At 40.4% G+C, this 24838-nt stretch overlaps 3 protein-coding genes and 1 long non-coding RNA gene across 6 annotated transcripts in view; 1 reads left to right on the top strand and 3 right to left on the bottom strand.

Moving 5' to 3' along the window:
- Positions 1-24838, bottom strand: part of LOC309350338 (putative CENPB DNA-binding domain-containing protein 1) — a 136096-nt gene that overhangs the window by 2445 nt on the left and 108813 nt on the right. The window lies entirely within an intron of this gene.
- LOC309350421 lies at positions 23-1742 on the top strand. The gene is made up of 2 exons (XR_014160343.1): positions 23-163; positions 1321-1742. It is a non-coding gene; the product is annotated as an uncharacterized lncRNA (long non-coding RNA).
- SLC25A31 (solute carrier family 25 member 31) lies at positions 9246-20034 on the bottom strand. The gene is made up of 6 exons (XM_081877185.1): positions 19694-20034; positions 15984-16111; positions 12697-12814; positions 12134-12288; positions 10950-11075; positions 9246-9616 (listed from the first exon to the last, which is right to left on the bottom strand). The coding sequence occupies exons 1-6, from the start codon at positions 19908-19910 to the stop codon at positions 9416-9418; spliced, it is 945 nt and encodes a 314-aa protein (XP_081733311.1). The 5' UTR covers positions 19911-20034; the 3' UTR covers positions 9246-9415.
- The window catches only part of INTU (inturned planar cell polarity protein), a 34032-nt gene continuing 30249 nt past the window's right edge, over positions 21056-24838 (bottom strand). For 2 of the 3 annotated variants that reach the window (XM_081876736.1, XM_081876735.1), the window contains exons 14-16: positions 24617-24806; positions 22374-22528; positions 21056-22013 (exon numbers count right to left, since the gene is read on the bottom strand). In XM_081876736.1, the coding sequence (XP_081732862.1) occupies positions 21902-22013; positions 22374-22528; positions 24617-24806 (457 nt within the window). In that variant the 3' untranslated portion in view covers positions 21056-21901. Of the gene's footprint in view, positions 22014-22373; positions 22529-24616; positions 24807-24838 lie in introns of those variants that run through there. The other variant, XR_014160294.1, reaches the window with a different exon arrangement.

A 24838-nucleotide genomic window follows, 5' to 3' on the forward strand; every position in this document is an offset into this window, starting at 1 on the left:
GCCACCAACCGGCACTTCCTCGCCTCTGCGCACGCGCGCCCACGCGCGCCAGAGGCCGCCAAGCGGGGACGCCGCGAAACTCCGGCTGCGGCATTCGGCTCTTTCCGCACAGGCTCTCCGGCAAGCCTCCCCGAGTTCGAGAAAGATCTGGAAAGGGGGCAAGGTGAGCAGCGGAGAGAGAGCGAGCGCGCGCGGGGAGGAGGGGGGGCGGTGGCCTCGGTCGCCATCTTGTGGCCAGAGGTCAGTACTGCCGCTGCTGCTAAGGTGGTTTGGTCGCGCGGCAGGAACATGTGACTTTGGAAAAAGTATTTCTGGGAGGGGCCTAACGTGACAGAGGCCCGCGCAGCAGCCCTAGATATTGTTATGCAGAAATAAATTAAGCAACGAATTGAAAATCCTCAGAGAGAGATTGGTTAATTATTGAAATGGGGCTCCCAGGCGCCTGATGAGCAAATAATAGTAAAAGGGAAAAAAATTAAAGAGAAACACTACAACTCAATCGTATTGCATAAGCAAACACATGTTAAGTGTTCCTGTTGTCCAAAATATATATTACTTACACAATGTATGCAAAGTATACATTATGGTGTGAAGCCTTTGGCCTACAATTTACTCTGACCAGAAACATTTATGGAGTGTCATGGATGAGGTTTTAAGTGAAATCAGTCCAGGGAACATGGGCATAGCTAGGATTCCAAGGTTGTTGAGCTTTTTTGAGAAATCATGGGTAAATATACCCCTCAAAATAGGACATTATGGGGGGAAGGCTTTGGTTGGGGGGGGCAGAACCTCAGTTAATTGAGTACTTTCAATGCTTTTCAATATTTTTTTTGTGGATCTGGGGGGGTGGGGCAGCTGGTCCCCCCTGCTCTCCCTTGTCAGGGGATGACAGTGGAGGTTGGTTTGTTAGGTTGGGTGGGATGCTGCTCCACCACTGCCCTTATATCCAGTCCAGCTTCCTGGACTTCTTTTTTATATTCAGTTCTGATTGAAACAGTATGAGGTTATTTCCCGCTGCTGCATTTCCAATTTACCGTATTTTTCGCTCTATAAGACGCACCAGACCACAAGATGCATCTAGTTTTTGGAGGAGGAAAACAAGAAAAAAAAATCTGAATCTCAGAAGCCAGAACAGCAAGAGAGTTCGCTGCGCAGTGAAAGCAGCAATCCCTCTTGCTCTTCTGGCTTCTGTGATAGCTGTGCAGCCTGCATTCGCTCCATAAGACGCACACACATTTCCCCTTACTTTTTAGGAGGGAAAAAGTGAGTCTTATAGAGCAAAAAATACGGTACTTCCTTCTTCTTCTGTTCACACCACAGCCGGCTGGGTGTGTCTTCACCCAATTATTGCTTTTCCTGCTCTGAACACGTCAGTGAAGCTTTTGTTTGTGCATGTGCCATTATTTGTGTGCACGTATCCTGAACTGTTCACACCAATTGTGGCTTCCATTTTCAAATCACACTGAAGCTCGTTTGAGGAAAACATGTATGGAAGAGGAGCATTTCTCCAAAAGCTACAGGATACAGATGGATTGGGTCCAACATCACGTGAACCCGGCTTAAAAATCCGGGGTTGGGAGTGCACTGGAGCCACAGTAAATGGAAATGTGGTCACACCCTATGATTGTAAGTCTCCACCCCAGAGTAGTCCTGGAAATTTCCACAGGACAACTGTGACATAAGTCCTTGAGGATTTGAAGCTCAATGAGTCATTATTTCATTAAACCATGATTGCTTATTAACTTATCATTTTCTGTAATTACACAGATTGACATAGCTAAGCAGATCTTATTTCATGTGGGTGTTATATATTATTCTTCATGTTGTAAATCTGAAGACATGAAAGGGTTTTCCCATTATTAAACAGCATAAATATGTTGCAAGGCAATGGAAGGATCTGTATTTCAATAAAAAGGTAATACAAGAAAGGGGGAGGGGAACTACGTTTTTTATTACTGTTTTTATTGTTATGTATTTTGCTGCATATTTACAATAAAATCACTTTTTTAAAAAAGGGCCAACAATGTATTTTAAGAAGAACGGAATAAAAACGAACATCTTCGCACTACAGAAAAAGCACATTGCCCTGATTTTCAGTGATGAGTTAATTTATACATGTAACCTGAACTCACTACATGCACCAGCACTGCTAGATATTAATGAAAACTAAATTCCAATGATAAGAGGCTATACAAATGTTTTGTTATAAAAAGACACGGGCTGATAGTAAAAATTAATTGGACAATAATATAAATTAATAGATTATCCATTCAATTCATGTCTTGATTGTTCACACTCAACCCCCATCCTCAATACATGAGCAACAAAGATCGCACAGAAATCTTATAGATCTTATCAAAAACTTCTGTGATGTTTTGGGGAAGATGTCATACCATTGTGACATGAAACATGGTAACATTCTGACACACACAGTGTACCATTGCCTCATGAACTAGACTCCCTTTGCAGGTGGGGGGAAATAACCTTTACAGTGGGCAAACCAGAAAGGTATTTCAGCTGTAGTTTTATTTCATTCATCACCTTCCTTGTCTATATGTTATTACTTCAGGACTTTGCATAGCACTCTTCTGATCAAGGAGACCTGACTCCCACATCACTTAGAGGTTGAGGGCAGTTTTGTTCTATTGATTCCACGCCCTTTAGAATCTTCCACACTGTTAGGTAAGCAGCCAAAGGAATGCAGAATAAGGAATGTTCAATGCTCACTGCTGTCATAGCAGCAGAAGTATTTGCTTATTATGGTTTCCCTAATTCAGGTACTTTGGCCCTCCAGATGTTACTGAACCACAACTTCCATCATCCCTGGCCATTGGGGACATATGAGGGTTGTAGTTCAACACCATCTGGAGGGCCAAAGGTTCCCCTCACATGCCCTGATTAATCACAGCATGGTGTCTTCCTGACAGCAGGACCAGACAAGCTCTTGCCCCTTTTACAGCTATTCAGGCCAGAATCACAAAAAAGTATGTTTCTGGTAATTGCTCTATGCACACACAAACCCTACTCCCATTTGTAACTGATGGACTATGTATTTAATTTACTTTATAAAAAAAAATTTCCTGCCCTTCACCAGGCCCTTCACACAGTGGTGACAATTACAATATGTGAATGTAATGAAGCTGCATTCTATTGAGTTAGACTATTGGGAAATCTAGCCCAACTCTGCCAACTCTGACTAAAAATAACGGCGTTTTTTGGAGGTCTGCGCAAATGCACTCTGCTGGACCCTCTGTTATGCTGGTGGGCCATCTCAGGCTCATTTGGGAATGGTCATAGGCGCCATCTATGTGGGGCTGTTGGGGCCCCGGCACCCACAAATTTTCAGTGAAGGGGCTGCCCCCCAAGTTCTACTCAGCAGCACATGCATGCCACGGGGCGGGCATGTTTGACGTCAGCACACCTCAGGTGCCCTGGTGCACTTGGCAGTGGTGGTGCGGCAACACTCAAAGAGGGACCTGGAAGTGGAGCTGCCATTTTAATTTACTATTATGCTCAAAGAGTGCCTAGGGTAGTGACACTCTAGAGCACTTGAAGAGTCTTGAAGACCCAGAAATCCAATGTGGTCTCAGAACAATCTGCATTACCCAAATGCTCTTGTGTCATCCAGAGTATGTCACAAGTAACTATGTCATAGAAATCTATTGTGAAGAAAACAATTAAAAATGTAAATGAGAGAGAGAGAGAGAGAAAAAAAAAATAAATTTCCACACCCAGTGATCTAGCAAAGCAGCGATTACTAGTCAGGGCATGTGTCGGAGGGATTTCTGTAAAACATGCCCTCTGCATCAAAGGAACAGGTTTTACTTCCAGTACTATCTTGTAGCAGTTACCTGCACTGCATTGCAAACCGAATACTGAATGATCAGGCCTGAAATCAAGAGGTGATTAAAGGAGTAGTCACTAGATTTTCATCATTAAATCATTATTTTCCCTTTTCTGATACATATGTCAATGAACTAAAGTGGCCTCTAAGTGTTCCTGCACTGAATAAAATTAAAATGCAGTGTTTACAGATTTATAGATGTGTATGAGAAGTGCCAGGAAGGGAATAAGGAGGCTAAGCTCACCACAAAATGTCATGTTGGGAGGAGCAGCTACATGATGCTGATAGTTTCCCCAAAAGCATTACTTTAGGGACCATCATAGGTAGCTGGGTATCTTACTTGTATCTGTCAGTTTCTAGATACATTTTTGGTGATAATATTTGTTGCACCAAGTTGCTCACAGACCAGAACTCTTTTTACAACAGTTGAGGCATTGCTTCTTCATAATCAGGTGGAAACTGAATGAAAATGGAGGTTCAATGCAGCATTTAATGCTCTTATCCATGACAAAGGTATTTCTGTCATGTTTATTCATAAGTCTTATTTTAGCAAATGTTCTTTCCAGTCCTAATTGGAAGTGTACTGGTAAGCGGGTCCCATTGGTTTCCTTGATCCAACCCCCTCTTTTTATAGTCTATAGTGAAATAACCACTGTTTCACTATAGACATAGGCCAGCACCATCAGGCTTCTTCCTCTTCAGCTGTCATCTAGGGCAGTCATTCCATCAAACTTCCTCAGTGGGAGAGCTGTGAAGCAGAGTTAATTTCATCCCAGCTCCATCAGGCACTTCCTGCTCATGAACTGTGCAGGCTGGTCACATACCCTCCAAGTGTCCCGATTTTCCCAGGACAGTCCTGGAAATACAGATTACTTGGGCATATATACTACAGTGGTACCTCGGATTAAGAATTTAATTCGTTCTGGAAGTCCGTTCTTAACCTGAAACTGTTCTTAACCTGAGGTAACACTTTAGCTAATGGGGCCTCCTGCTGCCGCCGTGCAATTTCTGTTCTCATCCTGAAGCAAAGTTCTTAACCCGAGGTACTGTTCCTGGGTTAGCGGAGTCTGTAACCTGAAGTGTCTGTAACCTGAAGCGTCTGTAACCCGATGTACCACTGTAATTGCGTATTTACACATGGGGTACATGGGGTGTTAAAGGAGGGGTAGTACCTCTGGTGGGAGACACATCTGGGATAATTTGTCCACCTTGGTCTCCACCCTGCTTTCAGCTGTCAGCAGTGGCTCCTAGAAGCTGTCAGTGTGTGGCAGCTGAGAATGGCTTAGATTGGCTGGCTAAATCAAGGGAGGGTAGCCGATGAGTCTCAAACCCTGGATAAATTAGGAACTTCCCTCTGCATGTGGTAATCTCCAGCAGATTGAGTAGATGAGACCAATAGTGGGTCCAATGACAAAGACAGTTTCTGCCTGTGCTGCAGAGAAGTGAGGGACAGATGGGGTTCAATTAACCTGGGAGGGAAGCCCATCTAAGAGAAGGAAAACTCTGATCCTAAACCTCTGCTGCCTTGCAGAATATCTCCAGAAGGAAACGCTAAATTGGAGTGAAGTCCCTAAGACTGTTGGATGGCGCCTTCTATGTCATCTTCTGGCAACTCCTGCAGTCCAGCTGGTGCCAAATGTATTGCTCTGCTTTCCTTTAAACCACATCAGTGAGGCCAAGATGGGGGTCTTATTGTCTTGGCATCCCAGGGCCTCCATACACACTGCCCAGGCTTGCACCTCGAGGTCACTTTGGTACTGCTAACACAGAGGTTTGATTTCACGGCCAGAGGTGCACTCTATTGTCTCTCAAGATATATGGATGCCAACAAGACTGACACTTATACATACACTTTTTTTAAAGTTCCAATATAATGTTATAAATGCACAAGCAAATGAAATTGTGTTCTCCTCTTCTAAAGTAGGAAAATCTACACTGTTAATGAGAAAGCGCCTGTAAAGGCTGCCCTAGAACTGCATAGAAAAACAAATGTTCTTATCTCTTGACAAATACAGCCTGTTCTGTGAGAAAAGCTACCTTTCTGAGGGCTTCACTAGGGAAGACTATAAATATAATGTGCCTTGCAACCTCATCCCTGTGCAGCAGGCTGTAAATCATTTTACCAGCATATTCAGTTCCAAACATTATGCCTCCCTTAAGAGCCACAACTGAGTAGCAGTGCTTATGAAAAACCACTGAACATAACACCTTGTGCGCTCATATACAATTCATTCCCAAGCAAAACAAGTAGGCTTTGGGAGTGTTGCCATGGTAACCATCCTGTAGAATTCCTGGACCTTTTGCCCTTAATGGTGGTCATGCTATTGCATCAACGTATTACTGCTGCTTTTATATTTTGTGGTTCCTTCTCTCCTCCAACGTCCTATAAAGGTTGAACTGTTATGGTTTACGTGAGATTCAAAAAAATGTAAGAAATACTTTCCAAGGTTCACAAAGGTTGGTGGGGGGGCGTTTTCAGAGGAGATGGATGGAAAGGGAATCTGGGCGTCCAGATTCTTAAATGGTGGACCAGGGCCCACAACTGATCCTCATGCCATAGCCTACCCAGTGCCTCCTCACACACTCAACCAGCCCTCTGGCCGTGCCATAGTTTTGGGTTGAACTGAAGTTCAACCAGCAACTCCCCACACGCTGAGCAAAGGTTGTTGGTGAATTTGGGAGGGGTGAAGGCAGGTGCTTCCTTCCTCTGAAGGGAAAGGGCCATAGGATGTGCTAAAGGAAATAGTGAGTCCATACAATTGTTAATAATGTAAAGCTGCTATAGGAGGAAGGACAGAGAGATTAAAGGAATTGACAGTCTGGGTGTGGAGAAATAAGGTACAAATTGAGAGTGAAAAGAAAAGGGGGAAAGAAATTATAGATGTGTAAAAATACTTTTGAAAGCTTTAGGGGATACAGAATAAAAAGCTCTGTCCAGATAGAGTCATTATATGAGTAAGGTGTCGCTAAAATGAGCATGTCACACTACAATCAGGGCTAATGCCTGAGGAAAAATTAGTTATGAAACTTTGCCAAAATTAGCAATTTACAAAGAAGGATTAATTATCAACAGAATTTGATGTCCATAACTGCTGCTTATGCCAAACTCCTCCTCTACCCAACACTATTTGGCTCCACCCTTTTTCCTTGCCATTTTGCGACTTAGTGGGTTCCAGCAATTTCCACGCCTCTCAAGTGTGTCCTGGAGGGTAGAAACTTTGAGAACCTCTGCTCTGCTAGATTCTTCTGCAGATCTACCACCTTTATGTCAAAGAACCTTGTGGCTTTCTAAATGATGGAACAGGAAATAATGACCCATTATTTCCAGGAGGAACAAGAGTGCCATCACCTAAACCTCATCTTCCAAGACCTCTTTTGGGCTCCCTCTGAAAGTAGGCATATGGAAACGTGGCATACTGAAACGACTGTAGTTTTGTCCTCTCTGAAACACGCTTTCAGGGTGCTGCCAACTGAGCATCTGTTATCGCCGCAGGTTTATTCTGCAAGCGTGAAAGGAATGCACCAGGGGAAAGGATTCTCCTGCAAGCTTGTTGGCTAGTAGTATAAGAATTAACACACTCCCACCATCTGTTGAATGAGAAGTAGATTTTTTTTTTCTTCCTTAATTTTCTATTTCAAGGTGGTGGAAGTCAGCCATTCAGCTGGCAACCCTGAGTGCTTTTTTACATTTGATTTGGTGAAGGAGTGGGAACCCAACCAGCCTCGATTTCACATTTACTTAACGGTCAAATGTTGTTTTGTATATCCCCAAGGTCGGTCAGGGTTACATATCAAGCTGGGCAAATCAGTGTCGTTTTCTTGGGTGTGACTAAATTATAGTAGCTTTCAACTCTTTCTCAAATTATTCAAGGCATGTTCTCTAATGTTCTCTGGCCTGTCCTTCTCAGACTGGTAACACCCGGGTTACAATACTGTAACACACCACTTGTAAAGCTGCCTCTGAAAAGCACCATGGAAGCTTCAACTGGTGCAGAATGCCATCTCTAGACCATTTACTGAAGCTAACTGCTAAGGATACATCACTTCAGTATGAATAGATTTTTCACTGGCTCCCACTTTGCTTGTTTATGGGCTCAATTCAAAGTGCTGTTTTTGCTCTTTATACTCCATGGCAGGGATATCTAAAGGACTGTCTTCTTCCACATGAACCAGACAGATCTTTTTCTAAGGCCCTTCTTTTGGCGGCCCAACCACAGTAGGCATGTGACTACTAGAGAGAAGGGCAACTCCCTTCTCAGGCATATCTTCCTGGCACCTTCTTTGTAATCTTTTAAGTGTCGAAGTTTGTCATGTTCTTTGTGCCTTTAATGACTCATAGTTTATTCTCATTTCTGTTTATGTTGTCTTTATCTGAGTTTCTAATTACCCTCTCTATTGTTTTATCTGCTGTTTTAGTTAGCTATCTCTTGTTGTTATGTTTATTGCATCTTACTACTTCACATTGTTAGCCGCCTTAAGGCTATTTGGCAAAAGGCCGGATAGAAGTGCTATAAATACGTATGCAAGCAAGCTGTCTAGTAAGTACCATAAGCTACATCTATTCATAGCCATTTGCTTTCCTCCACATTTCTGTAATTTACACCAGAGCAATTCTATTAACTTGGAAGGGATTAGTGTGGAGTTAAAGATTTGAAAATTACAACTTTTGCAAGAGCTCTGCTACCTTGATGGCTGTGGATATTAAACTGCCTCATAAAAACAGACGGATGTGTGTCTTGTCAGAAAAAGCACCTCATTTCTGATTGCACTAATTTAAAAAATCTAAAATCTGGTGCATGGATAGGGAATCTGTGGCCCTCCAGATGTTGTGGGACTACAACTCCTATTATCTCTGATCATTGGCCATGCTGGTTTGGGCTGAAGAAAATTTGGACATCTGGAGGGCTGCATGTTCCCCAATGCTCTCTAGTGACTGGTGCTGACCTTGGCTCATGGAAATCTAGGTTCCAACCTCAGCTCATTCATGAACTCAACATGGTTTTGTCAAAACAAAATAAAAAAATTCCTTCCAGTAGCACCTTAAAGACCAACTAAGGTAGTTCTTGGTATGAGCTTTCGTGTGCATGCACACTTCTTCAGATACTTCTTCAGATCTGTGTATCTGAAGAAGTGTGCATGCACACAAAAGCTCATACCAAGAACTAACTTAGTTGGTCTTTAAGGTGCTACTGGAAGGAATTTTTTTATTTTGTTTTGACTATGGCAGACCAACACGGCTACCTATCTGTAAATGGTTTTGTCACTATAAGTTGCCCAATTGTTAGATGAAAATAGCAGCAACCTTGGTTTTGACTTGGTAATGAAAATGAGTGACACAACAAATACAAGTGAAAAAACGAAAGCCAGGCATTTGAAAGGAATGCACACACACAAAAACAAGTAAATGCAACTCTTTATGAAAGGAAACAAATCACGCTTTAGCTGCCTTCAAATCATTAGTGTAAATGATTAGCAGACCCATGCAAAACTTTTGATTGTTCTTACAGTACTCATCATATAATAATGAATGACATTTTTAACAGTAGGGACAGGTGACTATTATCAGTGACTTTAGTCAGATGATCGGCCTATTGATGGATCAATATTAAGAAACTCCTTAATTTTGTCATATAGGACCAACACCAAGGCACCACCTGTCCCACGAAGTACATTTGAAAAGGCTCCCCGAAAAAAGGCATTTAATCCTTCCTGGTTGTATATCTTGAAAAAGCAGTCAATGGTTCCTTTGTACTGACGTTCAGCCTCTCCACTCTGTGTTAAAATAATTTTAAACAAAGACAGATGTTTGGAAAACGTACATGCTTACTATGTGGCAAGGGACTAATCTGGCATTTGGTATTTTTATAATTTTCAGTCTAGGGTCTGATATATGGTATTAGGCATTTTTGTAATTATAAGTCTAGAAACACCTCTCACTAATTTTATCTCTGTTTCAATATAAGAACCTTAATGAGTAAATGCTTCCCTGATGTAGTTCTCTGCAGCTAAATTTAGCAAGTCTGTGATCTTCTTGTGATGTTTCTTTTAAGCTTCAGAGTTAAACAAGGTCATGTCATTCCTCAGGGTGTTTTGAAGCATGCTGATTCTTGGATAATGTCTGAAGCATATTTTTGGAACATTGTTCTTCACTGCCTTTTCGCTGAACTTCACATGGTTCCTCACCCCCATCACCAACACCGACAAGTACCAATCTAGAAGTGTTTAGATTTCCCCAAAGTTGGTAGTATGGTTTTTTTGATAGATATTTTAAAAAATGTGTTTGCATCAAAATGTTTACACTGGAGAATTTAATTTTCTTAATCTATTTTTTAAGATAGATATTTATATTGAGACAGTCAAATAGTATTCCATATAAATCTGTAAGATTAAAAAAATTAATTTCTCTTGCTTCCAAATTGGCATACAGTACTTCCTTTTCAAAAGTCTCTAATGTTGAAAAAAAATCCAGAAGGAAGATTACATAAAATTACATAAGTTGTTTCTCTGTTTGCAAATAAAACAGCTGTCAGGCAGACCCATATTGCTGAAATACACAGCAGACCTTCAAGAAAGCACACAACAGAGCTTGCGTTCTTTGCACCACAGGGCGACAACAGGATGGTTACTGCCCCCTTACCAGCAACAGGAAAGGAATAAAAATAAATGTATTTCTCTTAACACAGAGACACACACTGCTGCTTTGAAATTAAATCATGAAAAAGGAAAATCACCTGGTTTGCTCAGCACATCAACAGGCAAATACATGTTTCTGATTAGCCAGCTGGGCAACCACACAAATCTGTGGTCAAAATGTAGGGTCAGAATGTAGGGTCCAAATACCCAGGGAAATGCTCCCCCCCCCCACCTGAGAGGGACCTGGTGATAGCACTTGTTATATGTGATATGCTATGTTGTGCAATTAGCTGATTGATAAAAATGGCTGCAGGAGCCTCTGCAAATGCAAATTGAAGGATGTCAGTGGGGGACAGGAGAAGTGTGTAACTTTGAATTTTTTTAATATTTCCCCTCCTAGAATTCCCCCCAGGACTCTACCCTTCTAGATAGGCCTCCCGTGCTTAGACACCAGCAAGTATATGTCGTTTACCTGCATCATCATGCGTCTTCTGACAGTGTCAAAGGGGTAGGACAGTATGCCAGAAAATACAGTCACAGCTTGAGCTATTGCAAAAGATACGACAAATGGTGTTTCTTTTGGATTTGGCAACATTCCCTAAGAAGAGAAAAGAGAAATAAGAATTCACTGGGGTATCTTGAGAATCTAAATGGAAAAACAGATGCTGTCAAATCATTATATTGCTTCAGAATTTCCTAAGTGCATTGTATTTTGAATGGATTATTTTACATGGTCAGTGTAGTTGGAAACATATTCTTTTCTCCTTTTGTTTTACGCTTTACACATGGCAAACAAGCCAAATGATTTTTTGGGGGGAGGGGGCAAATAACATATATTAAGATTGCAACTTAAGCACATTTAACTTGTGCAATTGCAGCTTTACACGCTTTGCAGCTGGCCAGCTGATATCACACAAATTAAAGACACACAAGACAGAGAGCTTTTAGGCTCTCAGACTTGCTTACTGGGCTTTGGGAAAGTCTCATGCGGGCTCTGGGAGGCTCCTGCAAGATCTCTTGCAGTCCGAACGAGACTGTCCAGGAGCCTGGTTAGCATTCCTTAGAGCTTAAAAGCTGTTTCTGTAGCAGGAAATCACAAGAGATTTACTTCTAAATAAAAATGCACAGGATTCATCTGTGAGTCACATTAATTAACTAAATAGTATAAAATGTTTTATCCATACATATGAGCATCCCCATGTCCAATGAATACACTGAGATCTTGATCGTAAGGGCTGCCCAATTTAACAGTCAACTTGCTTTCTCCTTTTAAATCAACAGGGCAGCCATTGTGAGCAAAGGAGCATCATATTGCATCAGACCTTTGGGCTTCAGGAACCAATTAGCAAATTGGGACGAATAAATGTGTAGAAATAATTAGGTTTAAAACAAGTGTTATCATCAATCATTAGGTAACAACAGAGCTCCTCTGGATCATGTAGTAGATTTATTAAATTTATAAAATAATAACAAACTAAAGGAATACAAACCAAATTGGGCATGTCTTTTTATTTTTAAGTCTTAGCTTTCTGTTTCTGCAAAAGGATTAATAATATCTTAGCTGATAGGATAAATACTATAAAATGCATCCATAATAAAGGTGACAAATAATCCTTTTTTTTAATGGGAAAGGGTGAGTTTGATCAGAAAACTTACTTTTATGGTGTCATAACATCCAAAATAGGATGCCCGATATACAATGATCCCCTGTACTGAAACACCAAATCCTTGATATAGGCCGGTAATGCCATCTTTTTTTGCAATTTTACCAATACAGTCAGCAAGGCCTTTGAACTGTCGCTCTTCCATACCTAAAATGAAAGAAGAAATAACAAAACTAGGGGAGCACTTTAGCTCTAAGAATTCCCCACAATGAACAGGGGAACTATTACTATTAATTCATTTTTTTATCCTGTCCTTCTTACCAAAGGAGCCCAGGGAGCCATATAAGGAGCCATACAACAGGTAAAATATCATGAAAAACATTTTTCAAAATAAATACAACAATTTTCAGCTGCTGAAAACCAACTACCCATCACATACTAAACAGTTGGGTTGAAATCCCCCCCAGGTTACATCAAAATGATGGTAATGGAGGGAACAAATCCATATTTCTAGGAAGGGAGCTCCATAAACTGTGGCACCACCACAAAGAAGGCAGGAACACAAACTGCTAGTCTCAGCGCACAACCCTTAAAATATGAAGATGAAGCTCTTACCTTTTCCAATGTCAGCACCTAACCGGGTCCGTGCAAAGTCTAATGGATATACCACACACAATGAAGTTGCTCCAGCTGCTCCACCAGAAGCCAGATTTGAAACAAACCACCTCCCGAACTGAAAAGGAAAAACTGCTGAGTTCAAAAACAGGGTTTGTAACAATCCTCAATTTTATTTTATTTTTACAAATATCTGAAACAATGGTGCGATGGCACAAGCCTGAAATTACTGTATTTTTTACATTCCCAAGGTGATGCTTGAATATAAGCAAATCAACAGTGTTCTATGGAACTTAGATTTGACGGCAACATTTTAGTTGAGGGAATTCCAGATGGAGTTTCCTCTTGCAAATTCCCATGAGTAAATCCACAACTTGCGTTGCAAAGGGCACACCAAACTCAAGACTTGGTGGTGAAACTTGGCTTGTGTGTAAAACAAATTTTAGACAACCTGAGGCTCTTTCACAAAATCCATCCCAACACAAATTGTGCCATAAAAATTGAGTAACAAAGGAACTTCAAAGGGAAGCAGAAAGATGAAACCAGTGAATTATAATTCATCAAGAGGTTCAGTGTAGTCTCAAACCTGTAGTTTGAAGCAGGAGAAAGTTGTTTTTTAATTATTACACTCATGATAATTGGTTTACCAACGCCAGGATGTCTGTGTTACCCTCAACTGTTGTATGAATGACCAAATTAAATTATGCAATTATCACTGTCACTGTACTTACTGCATTTCATTTACCTGTGACCACATTGTTTACCTTCTCCCCTTCCCCATGTGTGTGTGTATCTATTTATACACACATTTATAATGAATTGTTTTTATAATGTTGCACTATTTTATTGTTGTTAGCCGCCCTGAGCCTGGCTTCGGCTGGGGAGGGCGGGATATAAATAAAATTTATTATTATTATTATTATTATTATTATTATTATTATTATTAACTCAGGATTAACACTTCATGTATCTGATGAAGTAGACTGTGGTCTACAAAGGCTTCTGCCATAATAGAATATTTAGTATTTATGGTGCCACAAGTTATTTTTGAATAACTAGGTTAAGGTTGTGTTTTGAAGTAGAAGATTTTTTTGGTTTCTTTATATTTTGGGGGATGGTTGAGTGGTAGTCAACTGAGTTTTATCGAAGTAGACCTATTAAAATGAATGGGCCTAATTTAAACGGGTCTACCCTTAACTTAGTTAAATATGACCCAGAATCTTTGGGTACTGGCATTTACAACTTTACAGTTTCAATGGGAGTTATTACACACAACTAACTTAAGCTAGATGGGAACTTCAATATTCAAGACACACATTGTTGAAACTATTTATTTGAAAATACAACAGTATGATAATATAAAAAATCAAAAAGACTTTTACCCTTTGGAGCATTTATATCACAAGGTATGTCAAGATGTATTTCATGTTCTTTCAGAGCTTTAAAACTGAAATGGCTTATATATGAATTTATATACCGGTAATACTGACAGAAAATGAGCATGCAATGCAAGGTATTAAATCCAAATGCAGGGTATTTGTAAATGGTCATTAAGCATGAAATAGTACCAGGTGCTTTAGACAGTAAGCTTCTGGCAATGCAGAAGGCACTGGCAGGAAAGAAAATGAACCAGCTTGTTAGAAAAAAATCCCTTTAAAAATCCCATGACAGTATCAAACAAAGATTACATAGCAATAAAAGATGTCCCCGAAATACATATATAGTATATTATATGGCATATAACAGCCTTTTTGTGTTGCTGAGGTGATTGTATGTTGTTCGATCCCCCTTCTCAAACTGTGGAATGCTAGGGATGATTCACAATGACCGCTCTCCACATCAAATGGGCCCTTAACGTGCCCGTGTGAACCCCCCTCGATCCTACGTGACTCCCGGCAGAGCACTCCTGGATCGCCGCTCCAAGTCGCAAACCTTGAGGTTCCTTCCAAACCTCAGTTTAAAGTATCTATCGCAACTGGGGAGGCATAGCCAGGGAAGCGGATCAAGTAGGGTTGGGTCCCCTCTTTAAGCTGATTCACAAAATCCCCATCACTTGGGATCAATTCACACATTTATTTTGCTCCATAAGAAATACTCCCATGCACATGGGAACGATATGAATCAGAAACAGACAGCGGTAATTTCCACAGCTGCAACAGTGCCTAAAAATTCTGTGTAAAGTACAATGTCACCTCACACTTTACTTTGATGTTGAAATCACGGCCTCACACATTACTGCCCATGAGTGGGGTTTTTTTTTGGGGGGGGGGGACCACAGCTCAAACAAATATCTGAACTAGTCCTGTTGCTGAATGTGTGAACTGTCTCCACTGATTTTTCTTTTTTTTGAAAATATACTTATAGAGCTTGATTTGCAATGGCACTTTCACATGCACAAATTTTCATGTTATGCTGCAGTCACAGAGTGATGAACAACAGTGATGTGTAAACCTGCCCTTAAAGACTGCCTTTTCAGTATTCCTTTCAAAGGAGGCAGCTCTGCACTCTGATGGTGTCCTTTGAAAATACATACATCTACCTTTACAGATCAAAAAAGCATAGCTGGGGAACAGTCAGTACCATCAGTGCTATTAACAGAAAACCATTTCCAAACTGCTGATTTACGCCTCTGCATACCATGCGACTGGTCAAGTCGAACAGGTTTGGAGAGCTCCAGGAATCAGTGAGAGGATTGCTCGCTCCATTTACCAAGAGCAATTGCTTTTTTCATTTTGGCTTAAAGTACCAGCTGGACTTTTTTTTTTAAGGCCTAATTCAGATAAAGAATGTCTTTGTAAATAGCATGATACTGAGCTTCAAGTAGAAACATCCTACACTAATAAGCTTATTCTTCAGAGTACAGACTTGCATTGCTCAAATAGCACCATTCACAAACAAGATGAAGGTATCAGCAGGCTTGAGTGACCTCCAAGGTTTGCAGAAGTACAAAAACAAAAACCACAGTAAAAACTCTAAGATGTAGCACTGGCCTACTTGTAGGGAGGAGAGCAGGAATGAAGTATCCTGGAAAAGAGTTGGCAGTAAGCCTGAACATTTTATTACAAGTCCCACTTGTCACATATGATTAATATTGTTCACGCAATTACTCATATTAATTAGCTTTTTTTCTTAAATACAAATCCTAATGCCTCTTTTATACACCACCTATTGAAATAGTACTGTATACTATTAATAATTCAAAAGGATATCCCAATTTCTTCATGTTTGGACCAAGCAAAATGGTTTTGGACACATCAGCAATAAGCAAAATGTTAGACCACATTTACCTGTTTATCTTTATCCACTCCAGCCATGAAAATCTGCTTGTATTTGTCCTTAAAAGCAAAGTTTAGGGCTTGAGTTGGGAAGTACCGGATAACATTGGCAAGATTGCCACGCCAGAAGCTGGCAAATCCTAGAGACAGAAGATTAAAAAATGTACAGTTGACATGATCTTAAATTGTTTCTGTTGCATAACTACATGTTTATGTGTACTGAACTTGGACCTATGTGAATATAAGTGAATCCATAAAGATTTCAATGTGCAGTGATCATCCAATTCTGTCACCTCAAATCTAGCTCCCCTATAATTATGTACAACTGTCTCAGTACTGATTTTTTTAAAAGCAGAGAGAGATGCAAACCCTGGAAAAAAAACGGAAGCTCATTTCATTGATAGCAGTAAGCTGGATGGTATTCATCCTTTAAAGAGCCAGAGTTAGTAAATAAACAGTAGGAAATAGAAAGCACACTGTGATGGTAAGGTAAAGGTAAAGGTATAGGGACCCCTGACCATTAGGTCCAGTCATGGCCGACTCTGGGGTTGCGGTGCTCATCTTGCTTTATTGGCCAAGGGAGCAGGCGTAGAGCTTCTGGGTCATGTGGCCAGCATGACTAAGCCACTTCTGCTGAACCAGAGCAGCGCACGGAAACGCTGTTTACCTTCCCGCCGGAGCGGTACCTATTTATCTACTTGCACTTTGGCGCGCTTTCGAACTGCTATGTTGGCAGGAGCTGGGACCCCATTGCGGGGATTCAAACTGCCGACCTTCTGATCGGCAAGTCCTAGGCTCTGTGGTTTAACCCACAGTACCACCCATGTCATGGTAAAGCATGCTAAATCTGTATGTTTTATCGCCATCAAATATACAACCTAGTCTTAGTAAAATAGTACTGTACTGTACAGCTGTTTCTTAGGTTATGTTTTCACCACCAGAGGGGGTGCTAAACCCATTTTAATAAGGAGTGGTGGACTTGGTTTTGCAGTACATTGGAGGCATACATGCATAAATTTTAAATAACCAGAATTAGCCAAACAAAAATTATTTTAGACATTCTGACCACTGTGCTCTTCAGGCTCAGGTGATCTTGGTAAGACTCAGGTCATGCAGTGTATTAGTGCCTTACTAAGTGAAAACTAGATCAACAAAAGGAATTATTTTGGAGGAAGAGTTTTGCTGAGAGCTGGGGAAAGTGAAGGCAAAACTAGGCTTTGAGGAAGATCTGAAGAGGCAAAAGAAAGGGACATAGGCAGACTTGAATTAAACTACATATGTATTTCAAGAGGAAATACCACATAAAAAGAGCAGCATTTGAGAACAGGAAAAGTCGAACAAAGGGACAAAAGGAAATGTTGAGGACCCCAGAAGCCAAGGTCTCACTGCGGGAATGTAAAGAGAGCTGAAAAGGAGCATGAAGCCAAACAATACGAAAGCTTGTGGGCACCAGTTAACTGGAAGGGAGGAGGGAGGAAGAATTATTGGAAAAATCTGAGAATCTTGGTTAAGTCAAAGAGGGCAATTTTACAGGATGAGTTTAGGTCAGTGGAAAATGAGTTTAGCATGCAAGTAAGATCTGTTCAAGACAAAAAGTAGTCAAAGGATGGAAAAGTGTTGCATCTGCAGGCACCAAGGTAAATAATGGCAATCAGTAACGGGCACTCTATATATTCTGATGGAAAACAAGGCTTCTGCAAACATTCAGTACGATGAAAGATCTTTACTGTTGTGACCACTGCAGTTCAGTACAAGTTGTAGGGAGAGGGCTTACACTGCAGGACCAAGTATTTAAATTTAAAGTGATGAGGAAAGTATTGCTTCCAAGATCAGTGGCTGTCAAGACAGGAGTGCAAAAGATAGTTATGAAGAAAGTTAAAACTAATTTTTTTGCTAATAGGAGCAAGCAGGGTATGTTTCCTGTTTTATTCAGTAGCTTGGCAGACCATAAATGAAGGGCATACTTTCAACATTTGATGAAGAATAGTAGATAATTATGTTCATTTTTGTGTTCATATTTTATTAAAGTTATGTAACTGAATGACATGGAAAATAAAAGTCTGAGCAGTTGGTAATCCATATTTCATTCAACTTATAGAACAAATTTTAGCTTGCGCCCAACATTTAATATGACAACCTTCAATCTGTAGTGTTTAAACGAAGACAACGAAGGCATTCATTTTCAGAAGAACATCTTCTATCATGTAAAATAACTCTAAAACGGGAACCAAATGTTTCAAGTTAAATGCACAAAGGTATCACAGTTTGAGAGTCATCAAGCCATGGTAAGAACTTCCAATTGTTTTGAAATATCTTCAAGATACATATTCCTTTACTAGGTCCAAAAGCTCACTTCACATTTAGGGATAACACATTTGTATTGTCCTATTTTACCTTACTACCCAAACACTAGCAGTCTAGTTCTACACAGGTCGGTCTGGTATGTCCTGCGGAGTTCAGTAAAACATTTCTTAATAAAAGTGGTTTGGAACTGCAGCTAAAATGCTCAGAATCTTTGTTTCATGATGTGGGCTCCAAATAAGCCAGGCTAAATATTTTGCTGGTAAAACAGACACTGAAGGCATGCTAAACTACAGATTTAGTGCACATTAACACTATATGCACACAGCAAGGAAACAGATCCCATGCCTATTGAATTAAAGGTATATGGAGGTACTTGGAACTAGTTGTTTAGTGAATTTGTAGTTTTAGATTTGCTACTTTCCTAATCAAATCAGCACTGTAGTGGGGATCCATAAACACAAAGAACTGCTTACACTGACAATTATAATTTAAAAATATGAACATTTGTACAAAACACCCTTAGAATTCACCATAAATAGAGTAGCTGCACAAACATACATGGCACAGGTCAGTGTACAATGTTATAATAATTATTTGGAGAAAGACCTATGAGATCTTCAGCTATTATTCCAGGAAGTCAAATTAAGTTTCTATCCTACGCAATGGCCTGGGAGTAAGTCCCACTGAACTCGGTGGGGCTTAGCTCCAAGCAGACGTATCTAGGATCAGGCTGCACGTGTGGTGCAGTGGGAGTCTTGTATTTCTGTTGGTTAGAGAAGTAGGGGTATATATTACAGAAGAAATCCTTGCTTGCTGGGTGAATATATTCCCTGTTAGCTAAAATGTGAGCATGTTGTATTAATTTTGCATGTGTAGATAGGTCAGTATGAATTAGGGAAACCTGGTGTGGTGGAAGCAGCCAGGAAGGGGATGGGAGTTGTACAATGGGCGGGGGGGAAAGGACGTAAAAAGGATATTATGCACTATGTACTCTGGAGTGTGCAACTGTTTGGTCAGAATGAAAACAATATAGGAATATGGAAGTGAGGCCTCATTGGAAGCACACAGCCATTAAGGAAAGATTGGAAAAATGTAAAAGCTGGAATACTGCCTTGGAGAAAACACACACACACACTCACTCACTCACTCTCTATTCAGAGTATTAGTAATAAGTATTTGTTTTGTGCTAGGTATTCAGAGAACTTAATAGCACATTTCCCCACTATCTTTTACAACCACCTCAAAAGGTAGGCCAGAATTATTAGCCTCTTATTGCAGCTGGTGAGGGGGCTTGGCACAACAGAATTGCCACTTATTTTGTTCACAGTTGAGGCACGATTTAAACAAGGGGCAAATGTTTGTGGCTCTCACACCCCACCAACCCTTCGAGGAGGGCCTGTTCTTTGGGGAAGACGTACCTTGCTCCCGAGGGATGCGCACAAAACAGTCCACCATGCCTTTGTACTGCTGGTCAGCCCGGATCTGCTTGGACGAGGCCTGGACCTGCAGCAGCAGTTTCACGCGCTCAATGGGCGCTACTGCTGTCTTGGAAACAGCTGCCGCCACCCCGCCTATCATGAGGTCTTTCCCGAAAGAGACAGGGTCGAAAAACTGCTGCCCCTCTGCGGCCAGCATGTTGTCGACTGGGTGGGCACAGGGGTTTGGGTGGAAATGGAAGCCCCAAGTGGCATCCCCCAGCACCAGGCAACACTTCTAACTGCCACTGCTCAGGAAGAGCCAATGGAGTCCCCCTCCCCCAACCGGATCAGAAGCATGCATTCTCAAGCCACATGACCCAGCAGTGCCCAATCACGAGAGCCTCTCTTCCTGGGCATCCCTTCTCCAAGAAGATTCTGGGCCTCCTGGAGATGGAGGTTAGCAAGGGCCTAGCATTATGAGCAAGGAATAGGAACCTCTGCTAACAAGGGCCTAGAAACCAGCAAAGCAAGCACCGGGAGAGGGACATTGCCCTAATCACAACGATGGGCTCCTCCGAACGCAGTTTCTCCAACCAAAGGTTAACAGGTGTTCAAGCTCTGTCTGCCGAGCAAAAAACAAAAGTTTGGATGGCAAGATAGCCCACGAGGGCTCGTGGAATTCATTTTAGGACTAAAAAAATTCAGACTGGCTTTCAAAGGCAGCAGCACCATTACTCTAGGGCCTAACTCAATCAATCCCCACTTAATTCAGCATTTCTTGTTGCATTTCTTAGAAGAGGCTTTCAGCAGTGTTGTGGGTTCTGGAGTTATGCAACAACAATTTAGCGTCCAAAATTTAGTGGTACAAAAGTTAAGAGGCCACAGTGTCCTTATTTTTATTATTTTGGAGAATTATGACCAAGCGACCCACAAAGCTGTTAAGATTACCTAAGGCAAAGATGGGGAACCTCAGGCTAGAGTTCCCATCATCCCCAATTGTTGGTTATGAGTGGGGCTAATGGGAATGATAATCCAGTATGTTTTAACACAGGTTCCCCATCCCTGGCCTAGGAGATATTTCTACAGTAAGAGAAGTGATGTTTCCAGTGAAGTTATGCAATAATTAATAAACATTAAGAATGAATGCAGTAACTGGGAATCTTGTGAGAATGGTGCAAGATTCTTCTGCCAGCCCCGTAAGATCAGCCCACAGTTAAGTAGATGCCCTTAACCTTTTGCAGAGGCTTTTGTGCATATAGGGAGCTTATGGGGAAGTGGAAATGCTGGTTGTGTGACTTGCCTGCTGCTTGTGAAATGTTGTATACAGTCCCATGAGAGAATATAAAAATACATGGGGGCACGTTCTGCAAATATGTCTTTATTGTAAAAAAATAAAATAAAAAAGTTTATACAAAGTTTTTGAAAACAAAATGGTTATTTCCTTCTGATGTTTGCCGCAGAGCATCTGCAATAAGGGCAATGTTACTTTATAACAAGTAATGTTTATTCACTCACATAATTATACATAACATCATTTACTGTATAAAATATTATAGCCCTTTAATGTAAGGTAGTCTTTTTCCTTTCAACCCTCCCCACTGTCCCCTGTATAAGATAAAAATCAGAAAATGTTCAGGGGTTTTTTTTCAACCCCACTGATCTTTAATACATTCCATAGCATGTTTAGAATTCTGTACCCTAAGTAATATATTAAACATTACACTCCCTTAGTTGAAGTCCAGAAGTGTGTGTGTGAAACTGAGTTCTTTACAGATGTTCACATTTTCACAAAGTGCCCCACAGATCGCTGCCTCTGCCCAACTGCATTTTTAACTTGAGCAAAGTGTAACATGTTTTGAGCTTTTAAACCTTGCAAGAAAGAAACTCAGCTCTGAGAATACAGATCTACATATGGTTCACATATACAGACCCTTCTTGATCACAGTGCTTACGTGCAAAATTTGTTGCAAGGCAGTAAAGAGAAAATCACCATTTGCTTAGTTTTTTTTAAAACAAGTAATCTGAAAAGTCAGTCAACTCAGAATACTGTTGATGACATCTATGCATTATTATAAACATTTGAAAAGTTATTCATCGATATTATTCTAGAGGAACACTTCAAAGAGCATCCAGGACAAAACCATAATTTAATTCTTATTTGTGTGCCTTAAGTGTGTTGGAAGGTTTATGGTGTATAGCTAAACAGATTTACAGAGCTAAGCCAAAAGATAGCTTAAAAGCCAGTTCAACAGCAACCTCTGTAACTGAGTCATGAAAACAGACATAAAACTCCCGAGGCTTGGGATCTATGAAGAGTCTCCTGTAAAAAAACAAAACAAAAAAACAAACAAACTTTGTGTCAGAACAAGATCTTTAGGCTATTCTAAAAACAGTCCGTGCTTTTGTAAGGATTTAATAATGAACTAAAAATGGAATAACTATACAGCAGTACGTGCTGAGCTTTCAAAATGTTCTTTGCTAGGTATATTTATGCACACTGAATTGATCCTCTGCTACGTTTTCATCCTTTGTGGTACAAAAGTTAAAAATAGATGGCTGCATTAGGGAAGTGACTAAGACCACCCATGTAAAAGATGCTGAATTACAAACTTTGGAAAACAGAAGTTTTGAGGATTTGGGAAGTCCATAAAACAGAAAAGGGGTATTATTGCTCACTTACCCCACAACCCAGTACATTATAGTTGGTGGAGGTTTCTTTTGGTCCGTCCAGTTGTCAGGAGAACATTCAAACAACACCCCATGTTCTTTCACTTGATGTAGGCCAGAATTTGCTTTTTTGCGGTCTGAACTTCTATTACCTGTAGTCTTTTTAGTCTGTAATGAAAAACAAGAAAGTAAATGGGCAATGAAATTTAAATTAGCATTATGAGCAAGGAATAGGAACCTTGCTTTCACTGTCTGTTATAAAACATAGATCAAATATTTTCTGAAATGTTATGACTAAGGATGTTTTTACACCTTTTGATAAATAGCTGTCCACACTGGCTGAAGTCACACATCAAATTCAACCATAGTTTGTTTTTAACTAAGGGTTAATGTGACCATACAGTGTACTTGGTGCACACTCCTGAAAAGTGCTAATGTTGCAATGTCAGGAAACAAACTAGTCTGGCTTTTTGTGCTGTCTGTACATGGGCTCATTGTTCGTTTCTCTCCAAACAAACCATAAGCAGTAAGACAAGAACAAACCTTGGTTACTGTTCATGGATTGTTTGAAGAGAGCAACCACACTCAGGACTATTTTTCTATAAAAAGAGGTGCCAGAACCCACCATTACCACTTCACTGTTCTCTTATAATGGCAATTGCACCTACTTGAGAAGTGCCGGAACTGAGTTCTGGCAAGTTCTGGCTGAAAAAAAGTCTTACCATGCTGGATTCAGACATTACAAAAATCCAGATTCTGGCTTGTTTCCTGGCAGTGCAGTACATTTCAGCAGCATGCATCAGCACAATGTGTCTTCACATTAAATCATAATTTGTTTTAAACTATGGTTTAATGTGATGTATGAACCAAGAAATAGCTGTCTACTCAGCTACAGCTAGAATTGAAAAGAAAATTTCAGACTTGGGAGATATAACATTACTCTGATTTCTCTTCGAAGTTGAATGTTTGCTTCCAAAGTGACCTTGCTGCAGACATAAAGAATAAAACTAGGCATGGGGCCACAGCTAAGGAGATATGTATACTGAAGAAAATGATCATTAAATATACTTCTCAGCTGGATTTTCTTACTAAAGTTAGCAGTTGAAAGAATTCACTTAAATCACATTTTATCCACTTTGTTCGGCCCTCAGCTTATACCAAAAAAGGTTTTATCTGTGTTACATTAAAACATTATGTAAGCACATGTCTATTTTTGACATAATCACATGCATCAAATTTGAGATTAAAGATACATATAGTAAAACAGGTTTAATTTTCATATATAGTACTGACCATTGTGCTAAAGCAGTCCTGATTAAAGAAAGTTGACAATGCAGCAGCCTGGTTCAGGTGTAACATCAGACCACAATACAGTGGTGCCCCGCAAGACGAATGCCTCGCAAGACGAAAAACCCGCTAGACGAAAGGGTTTTCCGTTTTTCGATGCACTTCGCAAGACGAATTTCCCTTTCGAATTTCCCCGAAAATGTCTTGCGAGTCTTGCGATTTTTTTCGCTTTCCCCCCCTTTTTCTAAGCCGCTAATAGCCTCTTAGCCGCTAAGCCTTTAATAGCCGCTAATCCGCTAATAGCGCTAATCCGCTAATAGGGTTGCTTCGCAAGACGAAAAAACTGCTAGACGAAGAGACTCGCGGAACAGATTATTTTCGTCTTGCGAGGCACCACTGTAACTAAATCCTCTCTTGATTTCATGAATGGTAGAATCAATCTTTCCAGGGAGCTTAAATTCTGTGTCTCAACCTAACACAAATACCATAGTTTTTTGATACAAGGACATGCCATGGCATGCTCCAGACTTAGTGCTCCCCTCTCTTCCTTCCATCCTCTCCTTGTACTTATGAACTGTAGAAAGGTGTGTGTAAGCCCAATACTTGCTACAGCTCATTACTGTAACAAGAAACCATGGTTTGTTGTTATATCTGAATAAGACAGAGTGAATTACTTGGAAGTACAGATTTTATAAACTCCACAAAGTCTGGCTCTGCCATTATTTAAATTGAGATCATATTTCATTAATAAACAGTTAATTTTGCCATAGTAATGCAGTTAAGAAGTTAAATTTATTTTAAAAAGTGAATTTATCCCCATTTTAAGAGAAAAGAGTTATGCTGCAATCCTATACTCACTTATCTGGGAGAAAGTCCCATTGAATTTAGTAGGGCTTACTTGTGAGTAGCTAGGTATTCCCTTGTTAGGAACAAAAGAGTTTCCCCATAATTAACGATAATAATGCATACTTCACTTGTCATAGTTTGTTGAAAAATGGAACGGATGGAAAGGCAACAGCGATGGAAATTCTTGATGAGCTGGGGATGCATAGTTCCACTCAGCTGTGTGACTTCAGAATGTGTTGGAGTGATAAAAATTCCATGCATTGTTTCTAGAGAAATATAGTGGAAGAGAGTGTTTTCAGGACCAGATGTCAACCTTCAAAAGCAAAAGAAAATAGTTAATCAATC

This window comes from Podarcis erhardii (genome assembly GCF_964252035.2).
Source record: "Podarcis erhardii genome assembly, chromosome: 9".
Classification (NCBI taxonomy): domain Eukaryota; kingdom Metazoa; phylum Chordata; class Lepidosauria; order Squamata; family Lacertidae; genus Podarcis; species Podarcis erhardii.